At 45.6% G+C, this 27,206-nt stretch overlaps 1 protein-coding gene across 3 annotated transcripts in view; it reads right to left on the reverse strand.

Annotated features, from left to right (window-relative positions):
- LOC110502571 (spectrin beta chain, non-erythrocytic 1) overlaps positions 1 to 27,206 on the reverse strand; it is a 125,328-nt gene that overhangs the window by 71,811 nt on the left and 26,311 nt on the right. Inside the window, exon 2 of one of the 3 annotated variants that reach the window (XM_036960164.2) lies at positions 18,424 to 18,647. In XM_036960164.2, coding sequence (XP_036816059.2) covers positions 18,424 to 18,595 — 172 coding nt within the window. In that variant the 5' untranslated portion in view covers positions 18,596 to 18,647. Of the gene's footprint in view, positions 1 to 7,227; positions 7,937 to 18,423; positions 18,648 to 27,206 lie in introns of those variants that run through there. The other 2 variants (XM_090217059.1, XM_036960162.2) reach the window with 2 other exon arrangements.

The following is a 27,206-nucleotide window of genomic DNA, read 5'->3' on the forward strand; positions in this document are numbered from 1 at the left end:
AATCTGTAATTTCTCAACTTCCTGCTCAGTGCAAGGTGCTCACCCAATACCCGCAAGAGAGGGAGAGAGCGGTTGAAGGACAAACAAGGAGGAAAATGGCTGCCCTTTCTTATGGGCCCACACATGACGGCTGGCACAATGGGTCGAACAGACAGGCACCTCAACAGTACCCTAATTTACTGAACAGGGACATAAAAACACCCACCAAAAAAATAAAAAGCCAGAAAACATTTTCCTATCGGGTTATGTCAAGGCTGGTCGAGCAGTATGTTTCCCTTCTTTGTATTAGTACAGAGCCAAGGGGAGTGTTACAGAGAGAGCGCTACAGCTGTGTGGCCTCACAAGGGAGATATCACTCATGTTAGTTTATTACTCAAGTCATACACTCGGAAACCCAGTTGAAAAATGAAACTGTATGATGTGTTTCCTGTATAATCTTCCATAACCACATCTGTGAATGTGAACTTTGTTCATCATTTTTGCAGCCTGTTTCTAGAGATGACTATTCACTCACTCATTCAGAGAAGAACCTACAGTTACAGATATGACTCTCTGAGAGCACAAAGAGTGTACGATTTGCTTAAGTGCATACATTACTGTCCATTTTTGTATCTAAAGCTACAGGTAACTGCCAAAATAAAGGAAACACTTGAGTAAATGAGGTATACAAAGTATATTGAAAGCAGGTGCCTCCACACAGGTGTGGTTCTTGAGACAATTAAGTCATTAACATCCCATAAGAGGTGAGGTCATGTATAAAAATGCTCAGTTGCCCATTATTTTGGCTACCATAGCTAGAAGAGATCTCAGTGACTTTGAAAGAGGGGTCTAAGGAGTTTAGGGGGTCATAAGGAGGTGTGTTCATCTCATTCACCAGATCTCAACCCAATTGAACACTTATGGGAGATTCTAGACCGGCTCATGAGACCGTGTTTTCCACCACAATCAACAAAATACCAAATTATGTAATTTCTCGTGGAAGAATGGTGTCGCATCCCTCCAATAGAGTTCCAGACACGTGTAGAATCTATGCCAAGGCGCATTGAAGATGTTCTGGTGGCCCAACGCCCTATTAAGACACATTATATTGGGGTTTCCCTTATTTTGGCAGTTACCTGTATGTGTTTGATCAAACACAGAAGACTGTATACTAGGTAGTCGCTAAGAATAAGACAAGCCTTCTGATGTAATAAATAAAATAAAAACATGACTCTGTTCACAGGGAATCCGGCGCAATCCTCAGTGTGTAAATATTACGTGCAATTAATTAATCAAACTTCAAGCGCAACAAGCTAATGTTCTGAACAGAACCAAAACATTTAGACTGCTACATAATAGCTCAGATATGTCAACGTTTCCCACTCTTGTGTTTTAAGAAGCTCTGAAATCCTCCAATCATGTGGAACATAAGCTGTTCAGGAGATATTGGAGCTGTTATTCTGTTTAACGAATCACCCTTGGTGTAGTGAGGAGATGGCAGGCAGAGTTAACCACAGCGGAGTCATGAAGTCATATGGAGAGTAGGAGGGAGAGGAGAGGTGCAGGGCACATGCTAGTCATTCTCTCTGTTGCTTTAGGCATAGAGAAGAAACTCCAAAGCAAACTAATTCACTGAGCATTAAAGAGAAGCTTTCAGTCCTCATCTCAACCTCTTTAGGAAGGACCATGAGGCTTTTAAGACCTGATCTATATCACCTTTTACAGTAAAAAAAACCCAGTATATATATAGTTCAGTCTGCTGCTTTGGATATTACATTAAGACGATAGGTTTCCCATATTGGAACTGGAGCTCATTCTGACTTACAACCTAATGCTATGGACTTCCACTAAAAAGGTCCACTCCATGTCTTGGCAGTATTACTGATAATAAACATAACCCAGGTATGAAATGAAGTCTTACAAGAAACCATGTTTCCCCTTATTCAGAGGCCAAGGCTGTGACATAAGGGTTGGTGTGTGGGTGCTATTCTAGGAGGGGTAGAGCCCACAAGCCTGGAGATAGACAAGCTCATTATATCAAACATCTGTCTTTAATAAGAGAAGGGGGAGAAGAGATGGGGGAGAGAGAGAGGGGGGAAGGGTGGGGTAGATAGAGGGTGGAAGGTTGGTGGATGTGCTTCTAAAACTAGAAGCTTTCCGAGACCCTCTTATGTCAGACACACATGCAACTGACGCTCTCTCTCTTCCAGACACACCCTGTAGCGTATTGGGGAGACATGCGGACAGACAAAGACAGACCAGCCTGGTTGGCTTTAGCCTAACTCTGTTCACTCTCGCATGACTGTTATGAAGACTAACACAAACAGGGCTTTGGGCCATTTGACCTGGATCATATAACATATCTAAACTCACATTCCCAACACATCCGGACCCAAATCCCATGCTTCCGTGCCTTTCACCAGGGTGGAATGTGGGCTCACGCCCCAGTACTTACCATGACGTTCCCTGTACTGATAATGTGGATGCCTTGCCTACACATGTACCAAGACTCAACACTACAAAATTAGTTTATTTTCTTCACAACACTAACCCGCCAAGGTTCTTGACACAGAAGGTCATGTTAAGACAAACCTCTTCAATGGCTGTAACAAAGCTGCCTTTGCCTACCAGGGCTACTCAGCTGATCAGCCTGCCTCGCTCTGCTCTGTTGGAGTAGAGGTTTACCCTTGACTGGCCAACTGTTGCGATCTGAAAGAGGTGCCCTGCACATGTAGCAACATTTCAGTTGATTGGTGAAGCTGACCTTTGTTTTGAAGGAAGAAAATCAAACAGTCTGCTTGTTCTCTGACAGCCCTGTAAGAGAACAGGCAAGCCCAGTGTGTACCTACTATTAATCTCCTGGAAATGCTTTATCTTAACAAATGCTGACCACTTTCAGTGTTTTACTGTAAAATCTTCTTGTTAGCAGAATGAACAAGAAAATGTAACACACAATGTGCAGTTGCAAGTTCATTTACATTTCACAATGCCAAATTGAATGTAGTATTGGTGCAAACAACCAAAGAAACTCTAAGTTATGCAAAGACACAGAGTCAATCTGAAACCTCAGAGTGTGAGAATGTACACAGGCAACATCTGAAAACCAGCACACATAAACTGGGAACCGGGACACCCCACTGTCCATACCCATCCACTCCAAAACACACTCAGAGCCAAGCAGGCCTTTCACAACCAATTACATTTGACAATACTGATACTATCCCAATCTGGGCCATCCAATGAGCTTGGCTCCTTTTCTGCTGCCTGGGTCGTTTTCCCTCTTGATAGCTGGATGAAAGAGGCTGCCTGTCATCTCAGCATTCCCTGTCTCTGTCACTCCACTCCCATTCATAACAGTCTGGGCCACACTGCATTGGCCTGGAGTTGATAGGCTGATACAACCCCCTTTGTCAGAGAGATCCGGAGGCCCCTGATGGGTTTTAGGGGGTTCCATGCAGCATGGCTCAAAGGGAGTAAAGTCAGTTTCCTACAAGGCAGACATGGCCATTCACTCATTTCAACCAGTGTCTCACCCTGTGGACTTTCTCTAATCAGAGAGTTGGGAATTGGAGCTAAAAGCAGAACAGAGGCAATGTTTCCCCTATATGCATTTAGCTAAATTGTGGCCGCCACTGCAAAAAAAAAATAATTTAAAAAATTGTGATGGTATAACATTTTCAGTGTAAACTTAAACCAATAAAACTAGATATAAAGGATGTCGAAAACATAATGGAGCAACAATCCCCAAATATAAAAACTGAGAATCTAAAATTCAAAAAATGACATGGCATGGGGCCCCCACTGATTTGTTATAATGTTTGAGTCACTCAGATAACATAAGAACATGGCAAAATGTGTAGAATTGCACGAAATTAGCTTTGAAACTGCAATTCTTATCTCGGCTTCATTACATTAAAAAAACTATTTTTTTTAGGAAACTAGCTTTAAAACTGTAAAATTCCCCCCCCCCCCCCCATGTCAAAATGTGTAGAATTGCAGGACATTAGCTTTGAAACTGCAATTTGTTTCTCAGCCCCAAGACAACATGTGTGCAAAATAGCTCAATTTTGTCTCTGCGGGCAAGAGGAGGGAGTGTAAAACTGCACCATTGGCCAACCAAAACCACACAGGTAGGCTACATTTATCTGATACCTATAGCTAAACATGTTGGCCTGTACTGTGTAGCTATGTCAACCTGAACATGTAGGCCTGCACACTGTAGCTACGCCAACCTGAACCTGATGGCCTGAACTGTGTAGCTATGCCTCCATCACACCTGTATGGTGACATTATGTTTGATATCCATACAGTCTACAGCCCTTTAGAGCATTTTATGTCTTTCTTTCCTCCCAGAAGACATCACTATCCACACTAACTTTGTCTGCTGCCAAGGTCTGTCATTTCCACCAGTGCCAGTACATTCATTGCCAGATAGACTTCTGAGGTCATATGATGGATAGAAAGATGAGGTAAGAATTCATTGCAGCAACATAGTGTTTTTCATTTTACCACATGTGATTTTCTTCTACCTCATGTTTGCTAACCAGGGCCTCCATCATCGCTGTAATGGTCGAGGTTATTTATGGATGTGCTGGTGGCCATTTTAAAATGAAGTTATAAGAGTGCCAAAGACCGGAGTCCTCCTATTCTCTGACAAATCAATCATTCTAAGGCCGGTGGGAGGGCAGACACAAGGACTGCCCATTTCATCAGGTTGGTATAGTCTCCCCCTCTCTCTCTCTCTAGCTCTTTCTCTGGCCCTCCTTAACCTTCAGCACAGCTCCAGGAAACGCAAGATTTACACTTTCCACCGAGCTCATGTTTCACCATCTCGAGTCCAGGGAGCATAAAGAACTGTGTCACTATGGCCTCCCAGACATTCCAACCCTACATATCCACCCAGATGGACATATAATGTAGTGTGAAGTCTGAAGACATACTACCACCTGTGAAAGATGTACTACCACCAGTTAAACACACGTCACTTGACAGATATTCTGTTTCTCATTATAGTATCATTGCGGCACAAATCGAAAACACATTCAGCCAGACTTGGAACCAAGAGCCTCCTCTTCCCTCTGCAACTATTCGATATACAGTACAATCAAATTAGCACAACAGGTATGGTTTTCCACTGAGTCATTGATTGAATTGCGCTGGGAATGCAGCAATGACTGGCCCTTTCATAAAGATGCCAACTTCCTTCCTCTTTCACCCTGTCTATTTTAGAAGAGTTGTTTATTCATTCATCATGGCCCCTACAGCACACAGGGGCAGTGCAGGAAGAGTCTGTCAGTGGTGTTACCAGGCTGATAACGGTCTTGCACCAAGCAACAGTTAGGCGCTAGAGCTGACTCATAGCCAAATGGACTGGCCTCAGAAACCAGACCCAAAACAATAAAGACTGGAATTGTCTGTCAATTTATTGGTGCCTTCATGTCCAGTACTAAACACTAAAGTGGGTACACACAGAGAGCTTATCATAAGCTAGTGTTCTCCATGCTGGACCCAGACAGAAATATGTAGCTGAATGGGACAATAGTTCATTGGGTCAGCACCTTTCTCTGGCACCCTTCTCTGTACAGAGAAAGCTAATGCAGAAGACCAATCTGCCACGTTTCAACACTACATTATCTCAGCGATGCCACACTACTTGGGCGGTATCCCTCCCTGTCCCATGTCTCTGTGTGGAGTGAAAGCACTGTGCTGTCAGGGCTGCAGGGATTCATATTAAATCAGGGGAGACTCAGTCTCACAGTGACATTGGCTCGTAACAAATTATTCATCGCATGCTTCGTAAACAACAGGTGAACTGTTTATGGACCCTTCCCAACAATGCAGAGAGGAAAATAGAGAAATAATCGAAAAATAGTAAAATGAGGAATAAATACACAATGAGTAACGATAACAGAGACTCCTCTGGAGTCATGGGTTCCATAGGGTGTCTGAAGATGTTCAGAGGCCTCTCTGACACTAGCATGCTAATGAAACCAGAGGAGACTGCCAGGAAAACGTATCATCATTCACCAATACCTAATCTCAAAGATAGTTTATTAGCTTGCATAATGAAATATCTCAATATCTCAATATCATAAGTCAACACACTCATTCATTCCTGGCGCCTGCGATAATGTACCCGTCTGTGTGTACACGTACTGTATAATGCTGTTTGCATGAGATTGTGTGCCCCCTGCTTCAACCCAGCCCTCGTGCTCCAGTTGTGACCTCCTTGTATTTCACAGCTCTGAGCACAAGACAACAACCAACCCCCACAGGATCCCAGTCAACAAACAGCATCTTGCCCACAGAAATAACAGATGTCAACAAATGATCGGAGGCTATACAAGGCTTTGTTTGTAACGTAGAGTGAGACATGACTTCTGTCTCAGCTAAGATGGGGAGTCGTGTTTGTTCTTTTGGTTTTGCCCATGAGAAAGGGAACGAGAGCAGCACTGACAGACCCAAACATACACACACTTCAATGAGCCAGCAGGGCTGTGGAATGCAGGTAGACTGCACGGGACAGAGAGGGGCTCAAATGCTCTTCCCGCTGTTCGGAGTATGCTCAGTGGAGCGTGCTCCATCACAGCCCTCTTTCATCCTATAATGTGCTGCAAAACAAGACGTGAGGCTCCTCCTGTCTGGTTAACAACTCCACAACACACCGTCTAACAAGGAGCAATGCCAGGGCTCTCCTCCTCTAGCACCATGCTGCTTACAAAGCAACACAGGAGAACACCGCCCCTCCCACTTCTCTTCTCCTGCCATTGTCATCTTGGAACAGCCAGTCAGCTGCAGCCATGCTGTCTGGTCTGAAAGGCGATATTTTAAATGGCTCTTTCCTTTTACCCCATCGTCTCCCTAAAAAGGTGTATCTCTACACGTGTAGCTGATATCCAGTCTTCCTCTTTTCCCACCCTGCACTACCTCATCAATATTTCATTAGGTGATGGATGGCGTCTGTCATTGCCTCATGATCCACCAGCCCTCTCCCTCGTAGGAATTAGAGGATGCTGCGACCCTCTCCTATCACTGACAGACAATGCAAAACAAAGACGGGAAAGACCTTACATCCCCAGGCATCCTGAGATTCACAACTGCTTCCCGACACCATGAAATCACATCTTTATGAACTGGATACTACAGACCCTCCCGTTTGTCAGCTATCATCCGCAACTTTAGCGTGCATAGCAACGCTGGTAAACAAAGCCCTGGGCTCTGCTCTGCCTTCCTCCCTACTTATCTTACCTTGCAGCTGCTTAAATCGGCCCTCGAGTTGGTTGTAGTTGAAGGCAGCCTGTTTAGCAGAGTAGCCCGGATCAGGGCCGGGGCTGGAGGCAAAAGAGGGGCCGGGCCCAGAGGAAGGGGACAGGGGCCCTGGGGAGTGGGACCCTGGAAAGACAGGCCCTGGGGACAAGGGGCCAGGCATGCTGGTTGCCCTCTGTAGCTCCATCAGTCCAGTAGAAAATAAAGGTTCTGGAGAGAAGAAGAGTTCGCTGGTCCCCCTCCTTCTAAAAAACAATGTCCAGTGGTGGTCCCTGTAAAAGGTTAGCTGGGAGAGTCCCTCTCTGGGTGATCGTGCAGCAGTTAGCCCCGAGGTGAAATGCTGGCTCAGCAGCACCACAGCATCATACTCGTCTCAGTCTTCTGTCCTCCCCTACTCTATAATCCCCCCCATCTTCACACAGCACAAGCAGCTTGCTGACACTAACACGCACAGTGAGAACGATAAAGTGCTCCGTTCCAATATGGTAAAAGCCACAGGGAGAGGGAGAGAGAGAGAGAGAGGGAAGCAGAGAAAGCACGCTGGACTCTGTACTCCTGCAATGAGCAAAGGGCTGCTCAAACACTGCACACCTTTTACAAACCTTAGGGAGGGGGGAGGAGCCAGCAACCTGGAATTCCTTCAGCAGCCACTCACAGTCCTTGTGTTCAGTGGTGATGTCACAGCCTCATTACCAAAAAGGGGAGTGGGAGGGAGGAGCAGAGGGGAGTGGTGGGCTGTACCAAATGGAAATGGAAAGGGGGAGGGGGAGACTTGGCCATGACCTTCCCCATTTCTAAGTACATTTGTTATTTTAAGAGACAAAACATCCCCTAATATTTCACTGATACGTAGACAGGCTCATGCACAAAAAAACAAACTTCCTGACTGTGTTTTACCAGCACGTCCTGTTAGAGTTCATTGCTAGCCCCCCCAACCCTCACCGTTTCACATTAGTGTGTGGGCCTTACAAAAATGCACTGGCTTTTGAATGGCCAGACAAAGCCAGAAGAATAAGGAGCTCTCATAGTGAGCTCTGTGTAATAATATCCTAGACAGTGAACTGGACCCAAAGTGCAGGCAGGTCTCCCCAGTCTTCTCTCCTTTCCTCTTCATTATTTAGCCATGTAGTCCGCCTGACCCACCGATTGAAGCGAGGGGTTATTATATAATCACAGAGCACAAAATAAGCCTTTTACTGATCAGAAAAACATTGAATCCTCATTTACTCAGTTTTTCCTGACAAGAAAGCACTGTTAAACATCTACAGTAGTTAGACTAGTCCAACAGCACAATATTCCCACCCATCTGAAAACCCTTTGCCGGAAAGCGCCCCTTTTACACCATTTCAAAGCTGGCCTTTCTTAAATTCCGGGCATTTTAATGGTATGGAATTTCTTCACTAGCTTTAAATGGAAAGCATGGCTTTTAGGGGATAAAAGGTTTCTACTTCCCAAACCTCATGTGAATTCAACCCCGCTGGTCCCATTACTCCTGGCAATGTATTTATACTGTAACATATCTTAACATTGATGTATGTATTCACAGGGCAGTCAGTCTAATGTGATTATACGCACTGAAAACCATTCCAGGTTTGGCCCGAGTAAGCCTGGCATAGCATGGCGGGGGAGGCGCTTCCAGATTAGGTTTTATATACAAACCCTTTGAAAGTTGGGTGAGTGGGGTATCTCTGTGCTGTAAATAATGAGTGTGGGAGGTAAATGCACGGTGATAGCTGAATGAGCAAGGTAAACATGAGCAGTGAAAGGGGGCTGTTTATAGTAGTCAATAGTGAAGTGAAAAAAGCTGAATGTCCGAGGGGAAAAGAGTATGGACCAAATGAAAAACTCCATATGAACTGCCTTAATTTCCTGTATGGTCAGAGCACAAATCACAAGGCCTCCTCGTGAATCGCCTCTGGAGCTCCTCTTCTGAATAGTGTGTTTGAGTGGAACATTCCGTTCAAAAAAGATCCCTCTCCACTGTTTTTTATTACCTTTATTTAACTAGGCAAGTCAGTTAAGAACAAATTCTTGTTTTCAATGACAGCCTAGGAACAGTGGGTTAACTGCCTGTTCAGGGGCAGAATGACAGATTTGTACCTTGTCAGCTCGGGGATTTGAACTTGCAACCTTCCGGTTACTAGTTCAACGCTCTAACCACTAGGCTACCCTGCCGCGCCTGTTTAACTAAATACTCCCTCACTTAAATAGCAGAACCCTCATCTGAAACAGTTTCTATATTATCTAATTAACGCATGCAAGAGCAAAAACTCACTACAATGTCCCGTGAGGATGTTGCAAATGCTTTTCACAAAGAAGGTCCTGGGGGGGGGGGGGGGGGACACAACCATGTGATCTTAATCATACCCCGCCAACCAAGAGAGTGAAGCAGTGAAATATCACTCGACAGCCACTCTCTTTGGCATGTGCTACACGACAGACATGCCTCTACAGCCATTGTACTGTAATCCACAAGGACAAAATGGGAAACAACGGAGCACCAGCGGCGACAAAAGAAACTCATTATAGATGCCACAAAGTCAATCAACCAACGTGTTACTCATTAAGCGCCTTCCTTTTGCTTCTCTGTTAACTAAATGCTTCCATAAAGATGGTACACCAGAGACCTGCTAAGGCACAGACTCAAACACACAGGCACTCTACATAGCCCATACATAATCTAGATTAGAAGCTACATGGGGACAGCTATGACAGGTGGAGGTGGTACAAAGCCAGTGGGTTGCTAAGAAACCTGGCCCTGCTGGCACAGCCTTCACTGGGCTCCACAGTGATGCGTTAAGGACACAAACTTGTAAAGCCATCGTGGAGAATTTCACAAGAGCACTCTGCTTCATCCCTGTCGAATGTAAATAATATTCTTATGAGTTCAGCTCCTGCCAGAGAGATTGATGAACATCTTTACTGAGCCAGAGTCAGAGTCCACTCCACACACATTCTCGTCTTTCTCTTATATTTGGGACATGATACACCTCCCCCAGACCTGGGGAGTCTGTCTGAGTCGGGGGCTTCCTGTTTTAATGTGTACATTTTGGAATGCAGAGAATGTTAGGAGCAGGGGGGCTTGGGGTGGGTGCTCAGCAGCATAAAGACTCTTTAAGATGGGAGGAGGGGAGGCTGCCATGGCTAGTTTTATTTATTTACACGTCTTGGCTTGGCTTGGCTGATTGTTTTTAAGAGCTTCTCTCCTCAACTCCACAGCCATTCCTGTGACCTCCGCACGGGTTATTCCTGGACCTTCCAGGGTCAAGCAGAGCGAAGTTTACCAGAAACACAGCAGGGATACTGCCAAGGTTACAAACAGGTCAATACACAACATGAAAGGGTGTAAAAAACAAACCACAAACACTATTACTGGAAACCAGCATCCCGCAGTGCAGACTGTCTTAGCAAATGCAGGGGGTTCTTCATGGCATTATTTACCATCACAGACAGACATTCACACACCAACCTCTTGGCTGTTGGGCGTATTCTCATACTGTACACTACTGTACATATCATACCCTAATTTGGGATTAGCTCCAAACTGAATATGTACTGTTAGCCATACATACACACTCCCTCGCTCCTTCCTTCAGTGTAATGAGATACAGATCTGTTTCTAAAGAGATCAGTGCAGTTAGCCCCAAGTGGTTTCAGATTTGCCTACCTATCATATGCACACTGTGGAGGTGAAACACACCAGGCCATACGCACTGTTCATGAGAAAACTAGCCTGTGCCTCAGGAAGGGGCATCAGTTTACACCATAGATTTGATAGGTTTACACAGACATTAGTTAGTTTGATCAAACACAAGACCTGGCACCTCCTAAGTCATTCTGTATCCTTGAACAGCATGGTTTAGTGTGTTGGCGGGGTGCATTATGTAATGTATTTATTTATTTTTATTTAACTAGGCAAGTCAGTTAAGAACAAATTCTTATTTTACAATGACAGCCTACCCCGGCCAAACACTCCCCTTACCTGGACGACGCTGGGCCAATTGTGCCCTGCCCTACACTGTACAGCTAACCTTGACTGCAACTGCTAGACAACATTTTGAGAGGGGATTCTGAATTGAAGATTTTACTTAAATACAGTATGGATAGTTACAATTAACCTAAATAATGCCTATAAATACATGTTTCACAACTAACATTGTGAGAAAATGGCAATATCCCATATTAAACTGCTGACATAGGCAGAACCACACGGGCTGCATAACTGATGATGAACGCCTCTGAAAAAAGGGGCAGGCATGTGTGAGTGATGTAAGCGCAGTCACCTCCATTAAGTGACGAGCAAGGAGCAGAATGCCACCGCCACTGCAACGTTAAACTCACATCTGGCCAGCAAATGCTAAGAGGGAGCGGGGGAGAGGGAGTGAGAGAGAGTGAACGAAAGAGAGAAAAAAGCAAGGGTAGGGCGGAGAGAAAGGTTTTGTACTGCACAAACATCAGGTCAGTATAGAGACAGATTACATGAATGCATCAGTTATCAATTAAATCAGATCTGCTTCATTCGAAAACAGGGGAAAGTAATAATACCATGCAACATAATAACCGGTGATAAACAAACAATATAACTCAGACCTAACAATACAAATTATGCTATATACAGTATTTAAGCAATAAGGCCCCAGAGGGTGTGGTATATGGCCAATATACCACAGCTAAGGGCTGTTATTATGCACGACAGCCGTGCTATATAGGCCATATACCACAAACACGAGGTACCTTATTGCTGTTATAAACTGGTTACCAACGTAATTAGAGCATTAAAAATAAATGTTTTGCCATACCCGTGGTATACCACGGCTGTCAGCCAATCAGCATTTCAGAGCTCGAACCACCCAGTTTATAATGGCCAATATACCATTTCTAAGGGCTGTTCTTATGCACGACCCAAAGTGGAGTGCCTGGATACAGCCTTTAGTCATGGCATAATGGCCATATACAACAAACCCCAGAGGTTCCTTATTGATATTATAAACTGGTTACTAGTGGGCACCAATATCGATAATTCTATATGATATCAATATCGTTTGATATCGATATGACTGAGGCATGTTGTGATATCGTTTAATACTTATTTTACCCCGCTTTCTACAACAACGCACCGGCAATTGCTGCCGCACTCGGCGGATAGCTAGCAAAGCAAAGACATAGCATGGGTTCACCAATGAGACCAGCTCACTAACTTTAATACAACTAAAAGGTTGTCAAAATAGGCAAGACAATAAATACTTTGGTCCACAATGCATTTCATGTTTCATATTCTGAACAAAAATATAGGCTCTATCCAGGCACTGCGCTTTGGGTCGTGCCTAAGAACAGCCCTTAGAAATTGTTTATTGGCCATTATAAACTGGGTGGTTCGAGCTCTGAAATGCTGATTGGCTGACAGTCGTGGTATACCACGGGTATGACAAAACATTTATTTTTAATGCTCTAATTATGGCAAAACATGTTATAAACTGGTTACTGAACAAAAATATAAACGCAACACGCGTTCACATAAGGAAATCAGTCAATTGAAATGAATTCATTAGTCCCTAATCTATTGATTTTACATGACTGGGCAGGGGCGCAGCCGTGGGTGGACCTGGGAGGGCATAGGACCAACCACTTGGGAGCCAGGTCCACCCACTGGGGAGCGAGGCCCAGCCAATCAGGGCTTTATTACAGAGAGAAAAACTTCTCCATTTTATCAGCTGTCCGGATGGCAGGTCTCAATTGATCCCGAAGGGGAAGCAGTCGGATGTGGAGGTTTTGGGCTGGCGTGGTTACATGTGGTCTGTGGTTGTGACGCCAGTTGGACGTGCTGACAAATTCTCGAAAATTACATTGGAGGTGGCTTATGGTAGAGAAATTTACATTTAATTATCTGGCAACAGCTCTGGTGGACATTTCTGTAGTCAGCATGTCAATTGCATGCTCCCTCAAAACCTGAGACATCTGTGGCATTGTGTTGTGTGACAAAACTGCAAATATTTTGGAAAAATGCTCCCTAACAGGGATGTAAACAAATTTGTGAACACAATTTCAGAGAAATACGCTTTTTGTGCATGTGGAACATTTTTGGGATATTTTATTTCAGCTCATGAAACATGGGACCAACATTTCACGTTTCGTTTATATTTTTGTTAAGTATACATACATTTATTTGCTCTCCATGAGTCAACCGCCCTCACCTGCTAGCTAACTAGACAGCTAGCCCACAAACAGTTATAGAACAAAATAGCAGGCAACAAACAACTGCTGGTGGGAAAATTATTCACGAGCTAGCTAGACAGCTGGAACATTGTAAGAAAGCAAATTTGTGCCATGTATGTATTCTTTACATTATTTCTGTTTATGCTTGTGCACACATCATATGGTTTTAACAAACATGTTTTTAGTTAGCCAACTTGCTTTTATTTTTTAATCTGCTTTAGCTAATGCTACCTAATCCCCTTCAGCTAGATGGTAGCTAACTAGCTAGCCAAGTAGCTAACGTTAGTGTCACGCCCTGGCCATAGAGAGGCTTTTTATTCTCTATTTTGGTTAGGCCAGGGTGTGACTAGGGTGGGCATTCTATGTCCTTTCTATGCCTTGGCCTGGTATGGTTCTCAATCAGGGACAGCTGTTTATCGTTGTCTCTGATTGAGAACCATACTTAGATACCCTTTTCCCCCTCCTGTTTTGTGGGAAGTTCATTTAGACTTTGTTCAGGGCACATAGCCCAAAGCTTCATGGTTTGGTTTTGTTCTTTCTTTTGTCGGCGTCATTTTTAAATAAAGAAAATGTACGCCTACCATGCTGCACCTTGGTCCAGTCCTTCAGCCAGCCGTGACAGTTAGTGACTAGCCCACAAATCAGTGGTGGAACCCACCTGACAAAATAGCCAGCTAGCTATTTTGTACCATACATATATTATTTGCATTATGTGTAGTTTAAAGTAACTGCCCAGTAAAAATCTCACTTTTAAAATATATTATTCTGTTAACTCATATCCAAAGAAATGTGTTGACTCGTTCTATACTGGTACGTGGCCAAAGTATTAATTGGAGAGAAATGATTTTTAAAAACAACTCAAACTTGTATCTCAAACAGAACATTAAAAAAATGTGTTCTATTTCCTCATAGAACATGATGTCATCTCGCTAAGGATGTCGACCTGGCCAACCAGCGGCCTAGAGAAGGCTGAGCTGGCCAAATCAGTGGTCTACTAGCTCAACTCTCTCCTACAGATCAGATTTTTTGCTAATCAGACAAAGACGGAATGGGCACAAAATGTATAGCTAGAAATTTAGCTCCAGATTTGGTATAGTGGTACAGCTAAATTAGTTTACTCCAATTTAGGTCTAGCTAGCTAGCCAGTCAGTTTGCTTGTTCAAACAACTATGGTGGCTCATCAGGAACTGAAACCACGTTATGATGTGATATAATTTTTTTTTTATATATTTGATATTGATAGGCTTGGGCGGAATACTGTATATTCCATAAACCGGGGTATTTTGAAATACCCACGGTATGATTTTCCACCCACCCATTTTTGTGAAATATTCACAAAAATGTAGTTGAGCCAGTCACAAATTCAATACTATTGTTTGACAGCTAAATATCTTATAACTAGAAGTTAAGTAAGACATGCCAAATACATTTTCTTCAGCTCAGGGCTCCAGCTATGCATTTGGTTTGCTAACTTGCTAGTTATAAGTGGCTAGCTTGCAAGATCAAGCTTCTTGGTTTCAGTAGAGACAAACAATCCCCTCCTAGATCAAGTGTGAGTAGCCCTTTAAGATATTTATGAGCTGGGTTGTCTGTCCTTGCAAATAGTTTATATTCGCTTGCGCAAGTTAGCATTTAGCTAGCATCCGCTATGGGAATTCACTACTACTTTGTTAGCATTTTCTTTTCAGGAAATAAATAGTGCCCTATGTGTTATCCCAGGTTATACCTTATACCCCGGCATGGTACAGGAACAGAATGAAAGTATGGAAATCTTGATACTGCCCAACCCTACAACTGATATCGATATGGAATTTCCACATATTAGTGCCCATCCCTACTGGTTACCAACATAAATACAACAGTAAAAAAAAGTGTTTTTGCGTCACACCCATGGTATATTGTCTTGTAGACATACGGCTTAAATGCTGTTTCAGCCAATCAGCATCCAGGACCCAAATTACCCAGATTATAATATTCTAGCTACAGTGCCTTCAGAACGTATTCGGACCTCTTGACCTTGTTGTTGTTTTTTTCCGTCAATCTACATACAATACCCCATAATGACAAAGCAAAAACAGGTTTTTAGAAATGTTTGCTAATTGATTCAAAATAAAAAATACATGAAATATCACTTCTTCTGGGTATGACCCAGAAGGAACACCTGTATTTGGGGAGTTTCTCTCATTCTTCTCTGCAGATCCTCTCAAGCTCTGTCAAGTTGGATGGGGAGCATTACTGCACAGCTATTTTCAGGTCTCTCCAGAGATGTTTGATCATGTCTGGACTCTGGTTGGGCCACTCAAGGACATTCAGAGACTTGTCCCAAAGCCACTCCTGCCCTGTCTTGGCTGTGTGCTTTTTTATTTTACCTTCATTTAAGCAGTCAGTTAAGAACAAATTCTTATTTTCAATGACAGCCTAGGAACAGTCAGTTAACTGCCTGTTCAGGGGCAGAACGACAGATTTGTACTTTGTCAGCTTGGGGATTTGAACTTGCAACCTTACAAGTCCGCCACTCTAACCGCTAGTCTACCCTGCCGCCCAGGGTCTTTACTTAGGGTCGTTGTCCTGTTGGAGGGTGAACCTTCGTCCCAGTCTGAGGTCCTGAGCACTCTGGAGCAGGCTTTCACGAAAGATCGCTCTGTACTTTGCTCCGTTAATCTTCTTTGCCTCGATCCTGACTAGTCTCCCAGGCCCTGCCGCTGAAAAACATCCCCACAGCATGATACTGCCATCACCATGCTTCATGGTAGGGGTGGTGCCAGGTTTCCTCCAGATGTGACGCTTGGCATTGAGGCCAAAGTGTTCAATCTTTGTTTCATCAAACCAGAAAATGTTGTTTCTCATGGTCTGAGAGTCTTTAGGTGCCTTTTGGCAAACACCAAGCGAGCGGTCATGTGCCTTTTACTGACGAGTGGCTTCCGTCTGGCCACTCTACCATAAAGGCATGATTGGTGGAGTGCTGCAGAGGTGGTTGTCCTTCTGGAAGGTTCTCCTATCTCCACAGACGAACTCTGGAGCTCTGTCAAAGTGACCACCGGGTTCTTGGTCACCTCCCTGACCAAGGCTCTTCTCCCCCCAATACTCAGTTTGGCCGGGTAGTCAGATCTAGGAAGAGTCTTGGAGGTTCCAAAAGACTTCCATTTAAGAATGATGGAGGCCACTGTGTTCCTGGGGATCTTCAATGCTGCAGTAATGTTTTGATACCCTTCCACAGATCTGTGCCTTGACACAAACCTGTCTCGGAGCACTACGGACAATTCCATTGACATCATGGCATGGTTTTTGCTCTGACATCTGTGGGACCTTATATAGACAGGTGTGTGTGCGCCTTTCCAAATCATGTCCAATCAACTGAATTTACCACATGTGGACTCCAATCAAGTTGTAGAAACATCTCAAGGATTATCCATGGAAACATGATGCACCTGAGCTCAATTTTGAGTCTCATAGCAAAGGGGCTGAATACTTGCAAAATTGTCTAAAAACCTGTTTTCGCTTTGACACTATGGGTATTGTGTGTAGATTGCCGCAGATTATTTTCTATTTAATCCATTTTAGAATAAGTCTGTAACGTAACAAAATCTGTCAAAAGTCAAGGGGTCTGAAAATTTTCTGAAGGCACTGTACATAGTCTACAAAAAAGCAACTCAGACAGTGACACAAGCTACACTATGGGGATAAGAGAAAAGCAGGATTTACAATACATATGGCCCAATAACAAGAATACAGACATTATCATGATTGAAAGACCAAATTTACTGAAAGTCAAAGAGCCGGAGAAGCCATGTTGTGGTGCTGTAGTCCCCAACAACTCCTGCATATTTAAGAGGCAGGTAAATTATTTAGTTAAGTGGAACACTAGCATATTAGCCTAGAAACCAGTGAACTATGGAGCCCAAAAACAGGCCTACAGCTACGATTACAGCACAAACACAGTGCCACCACTAATACTACTGGGGGTAAAAGAGGAACACCTCAGCAGGGACACATTCTGTACTATAGGGGGGTACATCAGGTGGTCTCTTTTCATTGTCTGAGTGAGCCCAAATACAGCATTGTATTAAGATGTAAGAAGGGTATTATGGAACAACAACAGTGCCACATTCTAGCTACAATGCTTCATCTTAAAAGGAGGCAGTGGCAGCCTGTGTGTGTATACTTTTTCTACAATAACACCGGGCTTTGGCCACTTACTGTACGTTAGTATATTTATTTTCTGTACAACATAGATTACCTGCCACCAGAGTTTATCCCCATTTTCCATAATGAATTATTCCTCGTTAACAGCTATTCTGCAACTCTGTGTCCACTAATCCCCTGTTAATCTTCACAGAAGTACCTTATGCGGTCCAGAGACAGTGGACACACTCACCACAATGACATTAAAGCCTAATGATCCCAATTAACAAGCAATACAGCTTAATCCTATGTAGCACAGAAACTTAATCTGATTAGATCAAGAGAGTAGCTGGAGAGTTCAATTGGTTCAAGAGTAGCCTGAATCCAGCCTGACCCCACACCCCATCACTGTGACATTTGTAACCCATTTATGCAATGGAAGAAGCTTGTGCTGTGTCAGTTGGGGCCCGTGTTTAGTTAGTCTATGACCAGGCAGTCAGGTTGGAGCAGGGGACAAAGTTGTTTGCGTATCTGTAGATTTATTTATTTTAAATTGTATTTAACTGGGCAAGTCAGGTAAGAACAAATTCTCATTTTCAATAACAGCCTAAGAACAGTGGGTTAACTGCCTGTTCAGGTGCAGAACGACAGACTTGTACCTTGACAGCTCAGGGGTTTGAACTTGCAACCTTCCGGTTACTAGTCCAACGCTCTAACCACTAGGCTACCCTGCCGCCACATAGCTAACTTTGCTTGAACTGTGCTGGAAAGGACAATGTAAAACAGTATATCCATGTGTAAGACGGTCCTCAGACCCAGTAGTGTTGTAGTTCTGGTGCCTACCTGCCAAGGCCTTGATGCGGGAGCGTTCAAACAGCCTGGCCGAGCTGTTTTCGTTGTCCCACTCGTCAGCATCCCAGCGGTTGTTGACAATGTCGCTGCTGTACTGCTGCTGCTGCTGCTGCTGCTGCTGCTGGATCTCCATGTGGTCGTAATCGGCGGCTACAGATGTCATCCTGACCCTTCAACTGTCACACTGCCACACATCAGCCACTTCTCCTGAAGCCCTGTGGACACAGAGGAGATGATGTGTTTAGGGAAATGATCAGGCGTATGATGATTTTACATAATCAGCCAAGGGTGTGTTAAATCAAGCAAATGTGCCTTGCTATTCCAACTACATCCTAACATTAGTCTTTAATCTCAATCCCTAATCTTCAATGATTATATTGTACTGGTTATAGAGATTCTGACCAATTCTGTCCAAATTAGAAGTAAGTTGTCTCCCCCTAATGTCTCAGACAGTTTGTGTGAATTTGTAAAGCTTGTTTACAGTACCACCTCCTGGTGATAAAATGTAACTACTCCAATACATAGAAGAAAGCTGAATTCTACATCTGTTGGCAATGGCAGCAACTGTGAGACTCCATTACATGCTGACTGCACCTTGCCACACGCGTGTCCGCATGCACCATCGCGTGCATGTTGATTTTGTCCATCCACACCAGGCTCCCAGTGTCCGGTCTGGAGCGTGAAGTCACAAACTATGTTGGTCGTCTACTGCGTAGCAACCTAGTGGTGCCAAAAGCCATGGTCTATCCTAAAAAGCCTATGTAAATTCTATCACCAGAGCGACCAAAAATAATAATAATTGATGGCTGTTTTGGGCTCTAAAATTAGTTTATTATGATCAAGTACAATCCCCATGGTCAATTATTTTAAAGTTAGCTACAAATCGAGACATTTAATTAAACAGTGATGCATTCTAACCACTTAGTGGATTCGGCTGTTTCAGCCACAGCCATCGCTGACAGGAGTATAAAATCAAGCACACTGCCATTCAATCTCCATAGACAAACATTGGCAGTAGTATGGCCTTACTGAAGAGCTGAGTGACTTTCAATGTGGCATAGTCATAGGATGCCACTTTTCCAACAAGTCAGTTCATAACCTTTCTGCCCTACTAGAGCTCTAGGTGAACTGTAAGTGCTGTTTGTGAGGTGAAAACATTTAGGATCAACAACGGCTCAGCCACGAAGTGGTAGGCCACACAAGCTCACAGAATGGGACCGCTAAGTGCTGAATCGCATAGTGAGTAAATATCATCTGTCCTCGGTTGCAACACTCACTACCGAGTTCCAAACTGCTTCCGGAAGCAATGTCAGCACAATAACTGTTCATCGGGAGCTTCATGAAATGGGTTTCCATGGCCGAACAGCTGGAGTGGTGTAAAGCTTGCCGCCATTGGACTCTGGAGCAGTGGAAACTGGAGTGATGAATCACGCCTCACCATCTGGCAGTCTGACGAACGAATCTGGGTTTTGCAGATACCAGGAGTACGCTACATGCCCCATTGAATAGTGCGAACTGTAAAGTTTGGTGGAGGAGGAATAATGGTCTGTGGCTGTTGTTCATTGTTCAGACTAAGCCCCTTAGTTCCAGTGAAGAGAAATCTTTACAATACAGCATACAATAACATTCTAGACGATTCTGTGCTTCCAACTTTGGTGCAACAGTTTGGGGAAGGCCCTTTTCTGTTTCAGCATGACAATGCCCCTGTGCACGAAGCAAGGTCCATGCAGAAATGGTTTGTCCAGATTCGTGTGGAAGAACTTGACTGGCCTGCACAGAGCCCTGACCTCAACCCCATCGAACACCTTTGGGATGAATTGGAACGCCAACTGCGAGCCAGGCCTAATCGCCCAACATCAGTGCCCAACCTCACGAATGCTTTTGTGGTTGAATGGAAGCAAGTCCCCGCAGCAATGTTCCAACATCTAGTGGAAAGCCTTCCCAGTAGAGATGAGGCAGTTATAGCAGCAAAGGGGGGACCAACTCCATAATAATTCCCATGATTTAGGTATGAGTGTCACACCCTGGTCAAAGTATTTTGTGTTTATCTTTATTTATTTGGTCAGGCCAGGGTGTGGCATGGGTTTTTGTATGTGGTGTGTATGTATGGGGATTGTAGCTAGTAGGGTGTTCTAGCTAAGTCTATGGCTGTCTGAAGTGGTTCTCAATCAGAGGCAGGTGTTTATCGTTGTCTCTGATTGGGAACCATATTTAGGCAGCCATATTCTTTGAGTTTGTCGTGGGTGATTGTCCTTAGTGTCCTGATGTCATTGTTTCTGTGTTAGGTTACACAAGTATAGGCTGTTTCGGTTTTCGTTAAGTTTATTGTTTTGGTAGTGTTTGTGTTTAGTGTGTTACTTCATTAAACATGGATTGCAATAGACACGCCGCATTTTGGTCCGACTCTCCTTCTCATCAAGAAAACCGTTACAGAATCACCCACCACAAAAGGACCAAGCAGCGTGTCAACAGGCAGGAGCAGCGCGAGGAGATGCGCAATAAGGATTTCTGGACATGGGAGGAAATCCTCGACGGGAGGACCCTGGGCTAAACCAGGGGAGTGTAGCCGCCCAAAGGTGCAGCGGGAGAGGAAACAACAGGAGCAGCCCAAAGAGGAGTACAGTATGGAGTATACGACTTGGGAGGAGATCGACAGGTGGGCGGCCGACCCAGGGAGAGTGCCGGAGCCCGCCTGGGATTCGATGGAGCAGTGCGCGGAAGGTTATCAGAGAATGGAGTTGGCGAAGCAGGCACGGCGGCGCGGAAGGAAGCCCGAGAGGCAGCCCCAAAAATTTCTTGGGGGGGGGCTAACAGGGAGTATGGCTACGCCAGGTAGGAGACCTGCGCAAACTCCCTGTGCTTACCGGGGGGCTAGAGAGACCGGACAGGCACCGTGTTATGCAGTGGTGCGCACGGTGTCTCCAGTGCGGGTGCATAGCCCGGTGCGGTATATTCCAGCTCCGCGTGTCGGCCGGGCTAGATTGAGCGGCTCTACGCAGCTGGTCCCCAGTGCGTCTCCTTGGGCCGGCTTACATGGCACCAGCCTTGCGCTCGGTGTCTCCGGTTCGCCTGCATAGCCCAGTGCGGGCTATTCCACCTCGCCGCACTGGCAGGGCGACCGTGAGCATTCAACCAGGTAAGATTGGGCAGGCTCGGTGCTCAAGAGCTCCAGTGCGCCTGCACGGTCCGGTCTACCCAGTACCACCTCCTCACCCCAGCCCTCCGGTAGCAGCTCCCCGCACCAGGCTTCCTGTGCGTGTCCTCGGCCCAGTACCACCAGTGCCAGCACCACGCATCAGGCCTACAGTGCGCCTCGCCTGTCCAGCGCTGTCGGAGCCCTCCTCCTCTCCAGCGCTGTCGGAGTCTCCCGCCTGTTTAGCGCTGTTAGAGCCTTCCTTCTCTACAGCGCTGCCGGAGTCTCCCGCCTGTTCAGAACTGCCAGTTAGCATAGAGCTGCCAGTTAGCATAGAGCTGCCAGTTAGCATAGAGCTGCCAGTTAGCATAGAGCTGCCAGTTAGCATAGAGCTGCCAGTTAGCCTAGAGCTGCCAGTTAGCCTAGAGCTGCCAGTTAGCCTAGAGCTGCCAGTCTGCAAGGAGCTGCCAGTCTGCAAGGAGCTGCCAGTCTGCAAGGAGCTGCCAGTCTGCATAGAGATGCCAGTCTGCAAGGAGCTGCCAGTCTGCAAGGAGCCGCCAGAGCTGCCTGTCTGCAGGATGCCGCCAAAGCTGCCAGTCTGCAAGGAGCCGCCAGAGCTGCCAGTCTGCAAGGAGCCGCCAGAGCTGCCAGTCTGCAAGGAGCCGCCAGAGCCGCCAGTTAGCATGGAGCCGCCAGGGCCGCCAGTCAGCATGGAGCAGCCAGGGCCGCCAGTCAGCATGGAGCAGCCAGGGCCGCCAGTCAGCATGGAGCAGCCAGGGCCGCCAGTCAGCATGGAGCAGCCAGTCAGCATGGAGCAGCCAGTCAGCATGGAGCAGCCAGAGCAGCCAGTCAGCATGGAGCAGCCAGAGCTGCCAGTCAGCATGGAGCAGCCAGTCAGTATGGAGCAGCCAGAGCTGCCCGTCAGCATGGAGCAGCCAGTCAGCATGGAGCAGCCAGAGCTGCCAGTCAGCATGGAGCAGCCAGTCAGCATGGAGCAGCCAGATCTGCCAGTCGACCAGACTCTCCCAGATCTGCCAGTCGACCAGACTCTCCCAGATCTGCCAGTCGACCAGACTCTCCCAGATCTGCCAGTCGACCAGACTCTTCCAGATCTGCCAGTCGACCAGACTCTTCCAGATCTGCCAGTCGACCAGACTCTTCCAGATCTGCCAGTCGACCAGACTCTTCCAGATCTGCCAGTCGACCAGACTCTTCCAGATCTGCCAGTCGACCAGACTCTTCCAGATCTGCCAGTCGACCAGACTCTTCCAGATCTGCCAGTCGACCAGACTCTTCCAGATCTGCCAGTCGACCAGACTCTTCCAGATCTGCCAGTCGACCAGACTCTTCCAGATCTGCCAGTCGACCAGACTCTTCCAGATATGCCAGTCGACCAGACTCTTCCAGATCTGCCAGTCGACCAGACTCTTCCAGATCTGCCAGTCGACCAGACCCTTCCAGATCTGCCAGTCGACCAGACCCTTCCAGATCTGCCAGTCGACCAGACCCTTCCAGATCTGCCAGTCGACCAGACCCTTCCAGATCTGCCAGTCGACCAGACCCTTCCAGATCTGCCAGTCGACCAGACCCTTCCAGATCTGCCAGTCGACCAGACCCTTCCAGATCTGCCAGTCGACCAGACTCTTCCAGATCTGCCAGTCGACCAGACTCTTCCAGATCTGCCAGTCGACCAGACTCTTCCAGATCTGCCAGTCGACCAGGATCTGGTAGATTCATCAACCTGCCTGAGCTTCCTCTCACTCCTGAGCTTCCTCTCACTCCTGAGCTTCCTCTCACTCCTGAGCTTCCTCTCACTCCTGAGCTTCCTCTCACTCCTGAGCTTCCTCTCACTCCTGAGCTTCCTCTCACTCCTGAGCTTCCTCTCAGTCCTGAGCTTCCCCTCAGTCCCGAGCTGCCTCAGTCCCGAGCTGCCTCAGTCCCGAGCTGTCCCTCAGTCCCGATCTGCTCCGGGTGAGGACTACTAGGCCATGGTCGGCGGCGAGGGTGGACTATCCAGGGACGCGAGGAGAAGGGACTAAGACATTGATTGAGTGGGGTCCACGTCCCGCGCCGGAGCCGCCACCATGGACAGACGCCCACCCGGACCCTCCCTATTGTTTTGAGGTGCGTTCGGGAGTCCGCACCTTAGGGGGGGGGTTCTGTCACACCCTGGTCAAAGTATTTTGTGTTTATCTTTATTTATTTGGTCAGGCCAGGGTGTGGCATGGGTTTTTGTATGTGGTGTGTATGTATGGGGATTGTAGCTAGTGGGGTGTTCTAGCTAAGTCTATGGCTGTCTGAAGTGGTTCTCAATCAGAGGCAGGTGTTTATCGTTGTCTCTGATTGGGAACCATATTTAGGCAGCCATATTCTTTGAGTTTGTCGTGGGTGATTGTCCTTAGTGTCCTTAGTGTCCTGATGTCATTGTTTCTGTGTTAGGTTACACAAGTATAGGCTGTTTCGGTTTTCGTTAAGTTTATTGTTTTGGTAGTGTTTGTGTTTAGTGTGTTACTTCATTAAACATGGATTGCAATAGACACGCCGCATTTTGGTCCGACTCTCCTCATCAAGAAAACCGTTACAATGAGATGTTCGACAAGCAGGTGTCCACATACCTTTTGCAAAGCTTGCGTATGCAACGTAGCCGCAGAGGTTTGCATATTCAGCTCATTAAACTCAAGTTGGCTTTCAGAGCACCAAAAAAACAATGTTAGACAAAAGTTTAACACAATCTGGCCAACAACACTATTGTAAGACACAGCACACACAGCATTTTCTAAACTATGCTGGTAAAGATGAAATATTCCTCAGCAACATTTCATACAGATAAAATCTGAGTATGACCCCCAAAGAAATCATTTTTGAAGGGATACCTTGCTACAGTCCAATGAAAAGTCCTGCTGCACCACAAAAAAATACAAATCTTGCAAATAGTATACACCACATCTAAAAGCCTATCCACTCTAGTACCCAGTACCCACCACCATCTTTAGTACGTTGCACCCAAAAACATGCTCATTGCAGCCTGTCCTGCTCTCCCTCTGCTAGCCCCTGTGTTCTGCTGCAGTCAGACAGTCCATTGGCCAGACTAAGTGAATCAGCTCAGCTCATTTCAAATGGGACAGGCCAGTGTTGGCCTGATGAACTCAGCAAATCATCTAGAGGAGAAGTCTATCTGAACACCAACAGTCAGCAAACATTGGACAATGGTGCCCTGGCTAGTGTAGACTGTTTGAGGGCCAACAGAGCAGCAATCATAGAGAAACACACATTCACCCGACGCATGGCAAAGACATGCATGATGCACACAGCAGAGACTTACATATTTACATTAAGGTTTGCATTATGTATGTTTTTACCTTTGTATTACTCAAGTTAACTATCACATCACATTACCTTCCTACATAGAGACATGACATTGGAAAAAGTTTTTTTCTCCCCTTTCCATTTTGCAGATGTGTATGTGCTGCAGGACAGCGTGAGAGGGTTGACTGAGTGTACGGTCTTTATGAAGAAGGGATGAGATGGAGAGAGAGCCGTTCCATCCGCCTCCACGCTACCAATCACTAAAACTAGAGCTTGTGTTGCTAGGCTAAAAATACGTTGCCTCTGGGACGGAGTGTTACTGCTGGCGTGGGTTAACACAGCCTGAGCACCCATAGAAGAGATACAGCAATGTGCCTGTGCACACACACACACACACACACGTCTGAAAGTGTGTCAGGACATGGACTTAGGAGGGGAGGAGACTGCATGGTGGCGACCAGCAGTGGCAGTGGAAGAGATTAACACGAAGACTCAGACAGCACAGCAGAATGGTATGTAGTGGTGAAAGCAGCACACCGTAAATGATACTGAATACCAACTGCACCTGTCTTGTAGTACATAACCAGACCACCTGGGGAACCAACCACTATCGATGGTTGAGAGCTATCGAACCATGCCCGGGATCACTGGTGTGGAATAAGGGCTATGGATTTTACAAATCATTCTTCCATACAGTGAGCAATGTTGTTCTCCACATTTGCTAGATTGCATGAGAGCATCTGCAGTATGTAATGGGTTTGGCTCAGGGGTAGTATGTCTGGAAACTATAATTCTAAACCTGCTTTACCAAAGAGGCTCAGCCCCACCAACGCATCATCCTCACACCCCCACCGACATCCTCCCACCGACATCCTCCCATCCTGTCACTCTGATGATGCAGGGAGATGCAGTGTTCACCCACTGTGTGTTGGGTAAGACAGAGAGATGAAGAGAGAGGGTTGGTCTGCTGTGACTGTAGGCTATAAAGGGCCGGGATAAGATACAGAATATAGATGCTGATGTGTGTGTGTGTGTGTGTGCCCGCGCGCACATAAGGCAGTAGATGGATAACAGGTCGAACAGATATATTTTTAGCCTGTGTGGTAGAGGAAGGTGAGCACCTCACAAGAGACAGAAAGAGGGAGGAGAGGAGGAGAGGATAAAGGGAAGACGAGAATGCATTCAATTCGGGTCTATGGACGACCTTCAACAAATTGTACCTCGGCTTGTATCCATCCATCATCCTATTACAAACTACAAATATCACCCATCTGACAGGTCTACAGAGGATGCTTTCATTATCCATGACATTATCCATGACATTATCCATGACAGTGCACTGAACACAGACACACAACATACAGACATTGATGGTACTGACACTGACATGCAGAGATGACGTCATACACAAAAAACAAACATTCACAAAAAAACAACAGAGCAACATTCCATCCTTTAAATCAGGGCTAATCCATACCAACTGCTGACTCATTTCACTTTCAAAGCCTCTCTTCTTGAGGAGGGTAATTTCATCATTCTCTCCTACCCTAAGAGCGACACACATTGTGCCTTCTCTGAGCACAGGCTCAACACAAGCACATCAGGGGTCAAATAAACTGATCTGTAGACTGGCACATCGATATACTGTATAAAAAAAAGAAATTAAAAAAAGAGGTCAACGTTGGGTCAATATGAGCTTAGAAAGCAGAACGCTGGCATGGGGATGATTGCATCATCAGAATATGCTTAGCATTTTGCATTGTTTACATTGACCCCAATGATACTTAAGAACAGGGTAAAAAAGGGTCCACTTTCTCAATATTTTTCTTAAAGCTACATGTGTGGCCAAACACAGATCAGTAATAATTTGCAATAACTTATTGCCATTTAGTTACAGCTGTATTGGATCCACTCCGGCTCTCGTTTTCAATTTTGTGCTGCCTTTCTCTAAATGATTTGTTTGATTTCTCCTTCACCCTTTCATGTTTTCTCTTTTGATCCAGCTCTTTACATACATTTTTGTTTTGCGCCATTTCTCTCTCCAGTCTCCTACATAGAAACATTTCAGTGACTGTATTGAAAAGGGCCTTTATCAAGATCGAACTAAAGATCTCCATGGAAACCAAACAGACAAAAGCCTTTGTTGCAAACTGAAAATGGTACAGTGTTCCATCTCGGCCTGCTCCACAAGGCTGCCAAGCATAACACAAAGGCAAGTCCAAGACAATCTTATTTTACAATTGACTTGATCAAGAGATAGGAAAAGAAAAACAGTGATAGTTCACATAGGAATTGAAAACCAAGGGTTAAAAACTAATATTTTCAGTTAAAGGGT

This window comes from Oncorhynchus mykiss, chromosome 23, assembly GCF_057628025.1.
Source record: "Oncorhynchus mykiss isolate SJ-2025 chromosome 23, ASM5762802v1, whole genome shotgun sequence".
Taxonomy (NCBI): domain Eukaryota; kingdom Metazoa; phylum Chordata; class Actinopteri; order Salmoniformes; family Salmonidae; genus Oncorhynchus; species Oncorhynchus mykiss.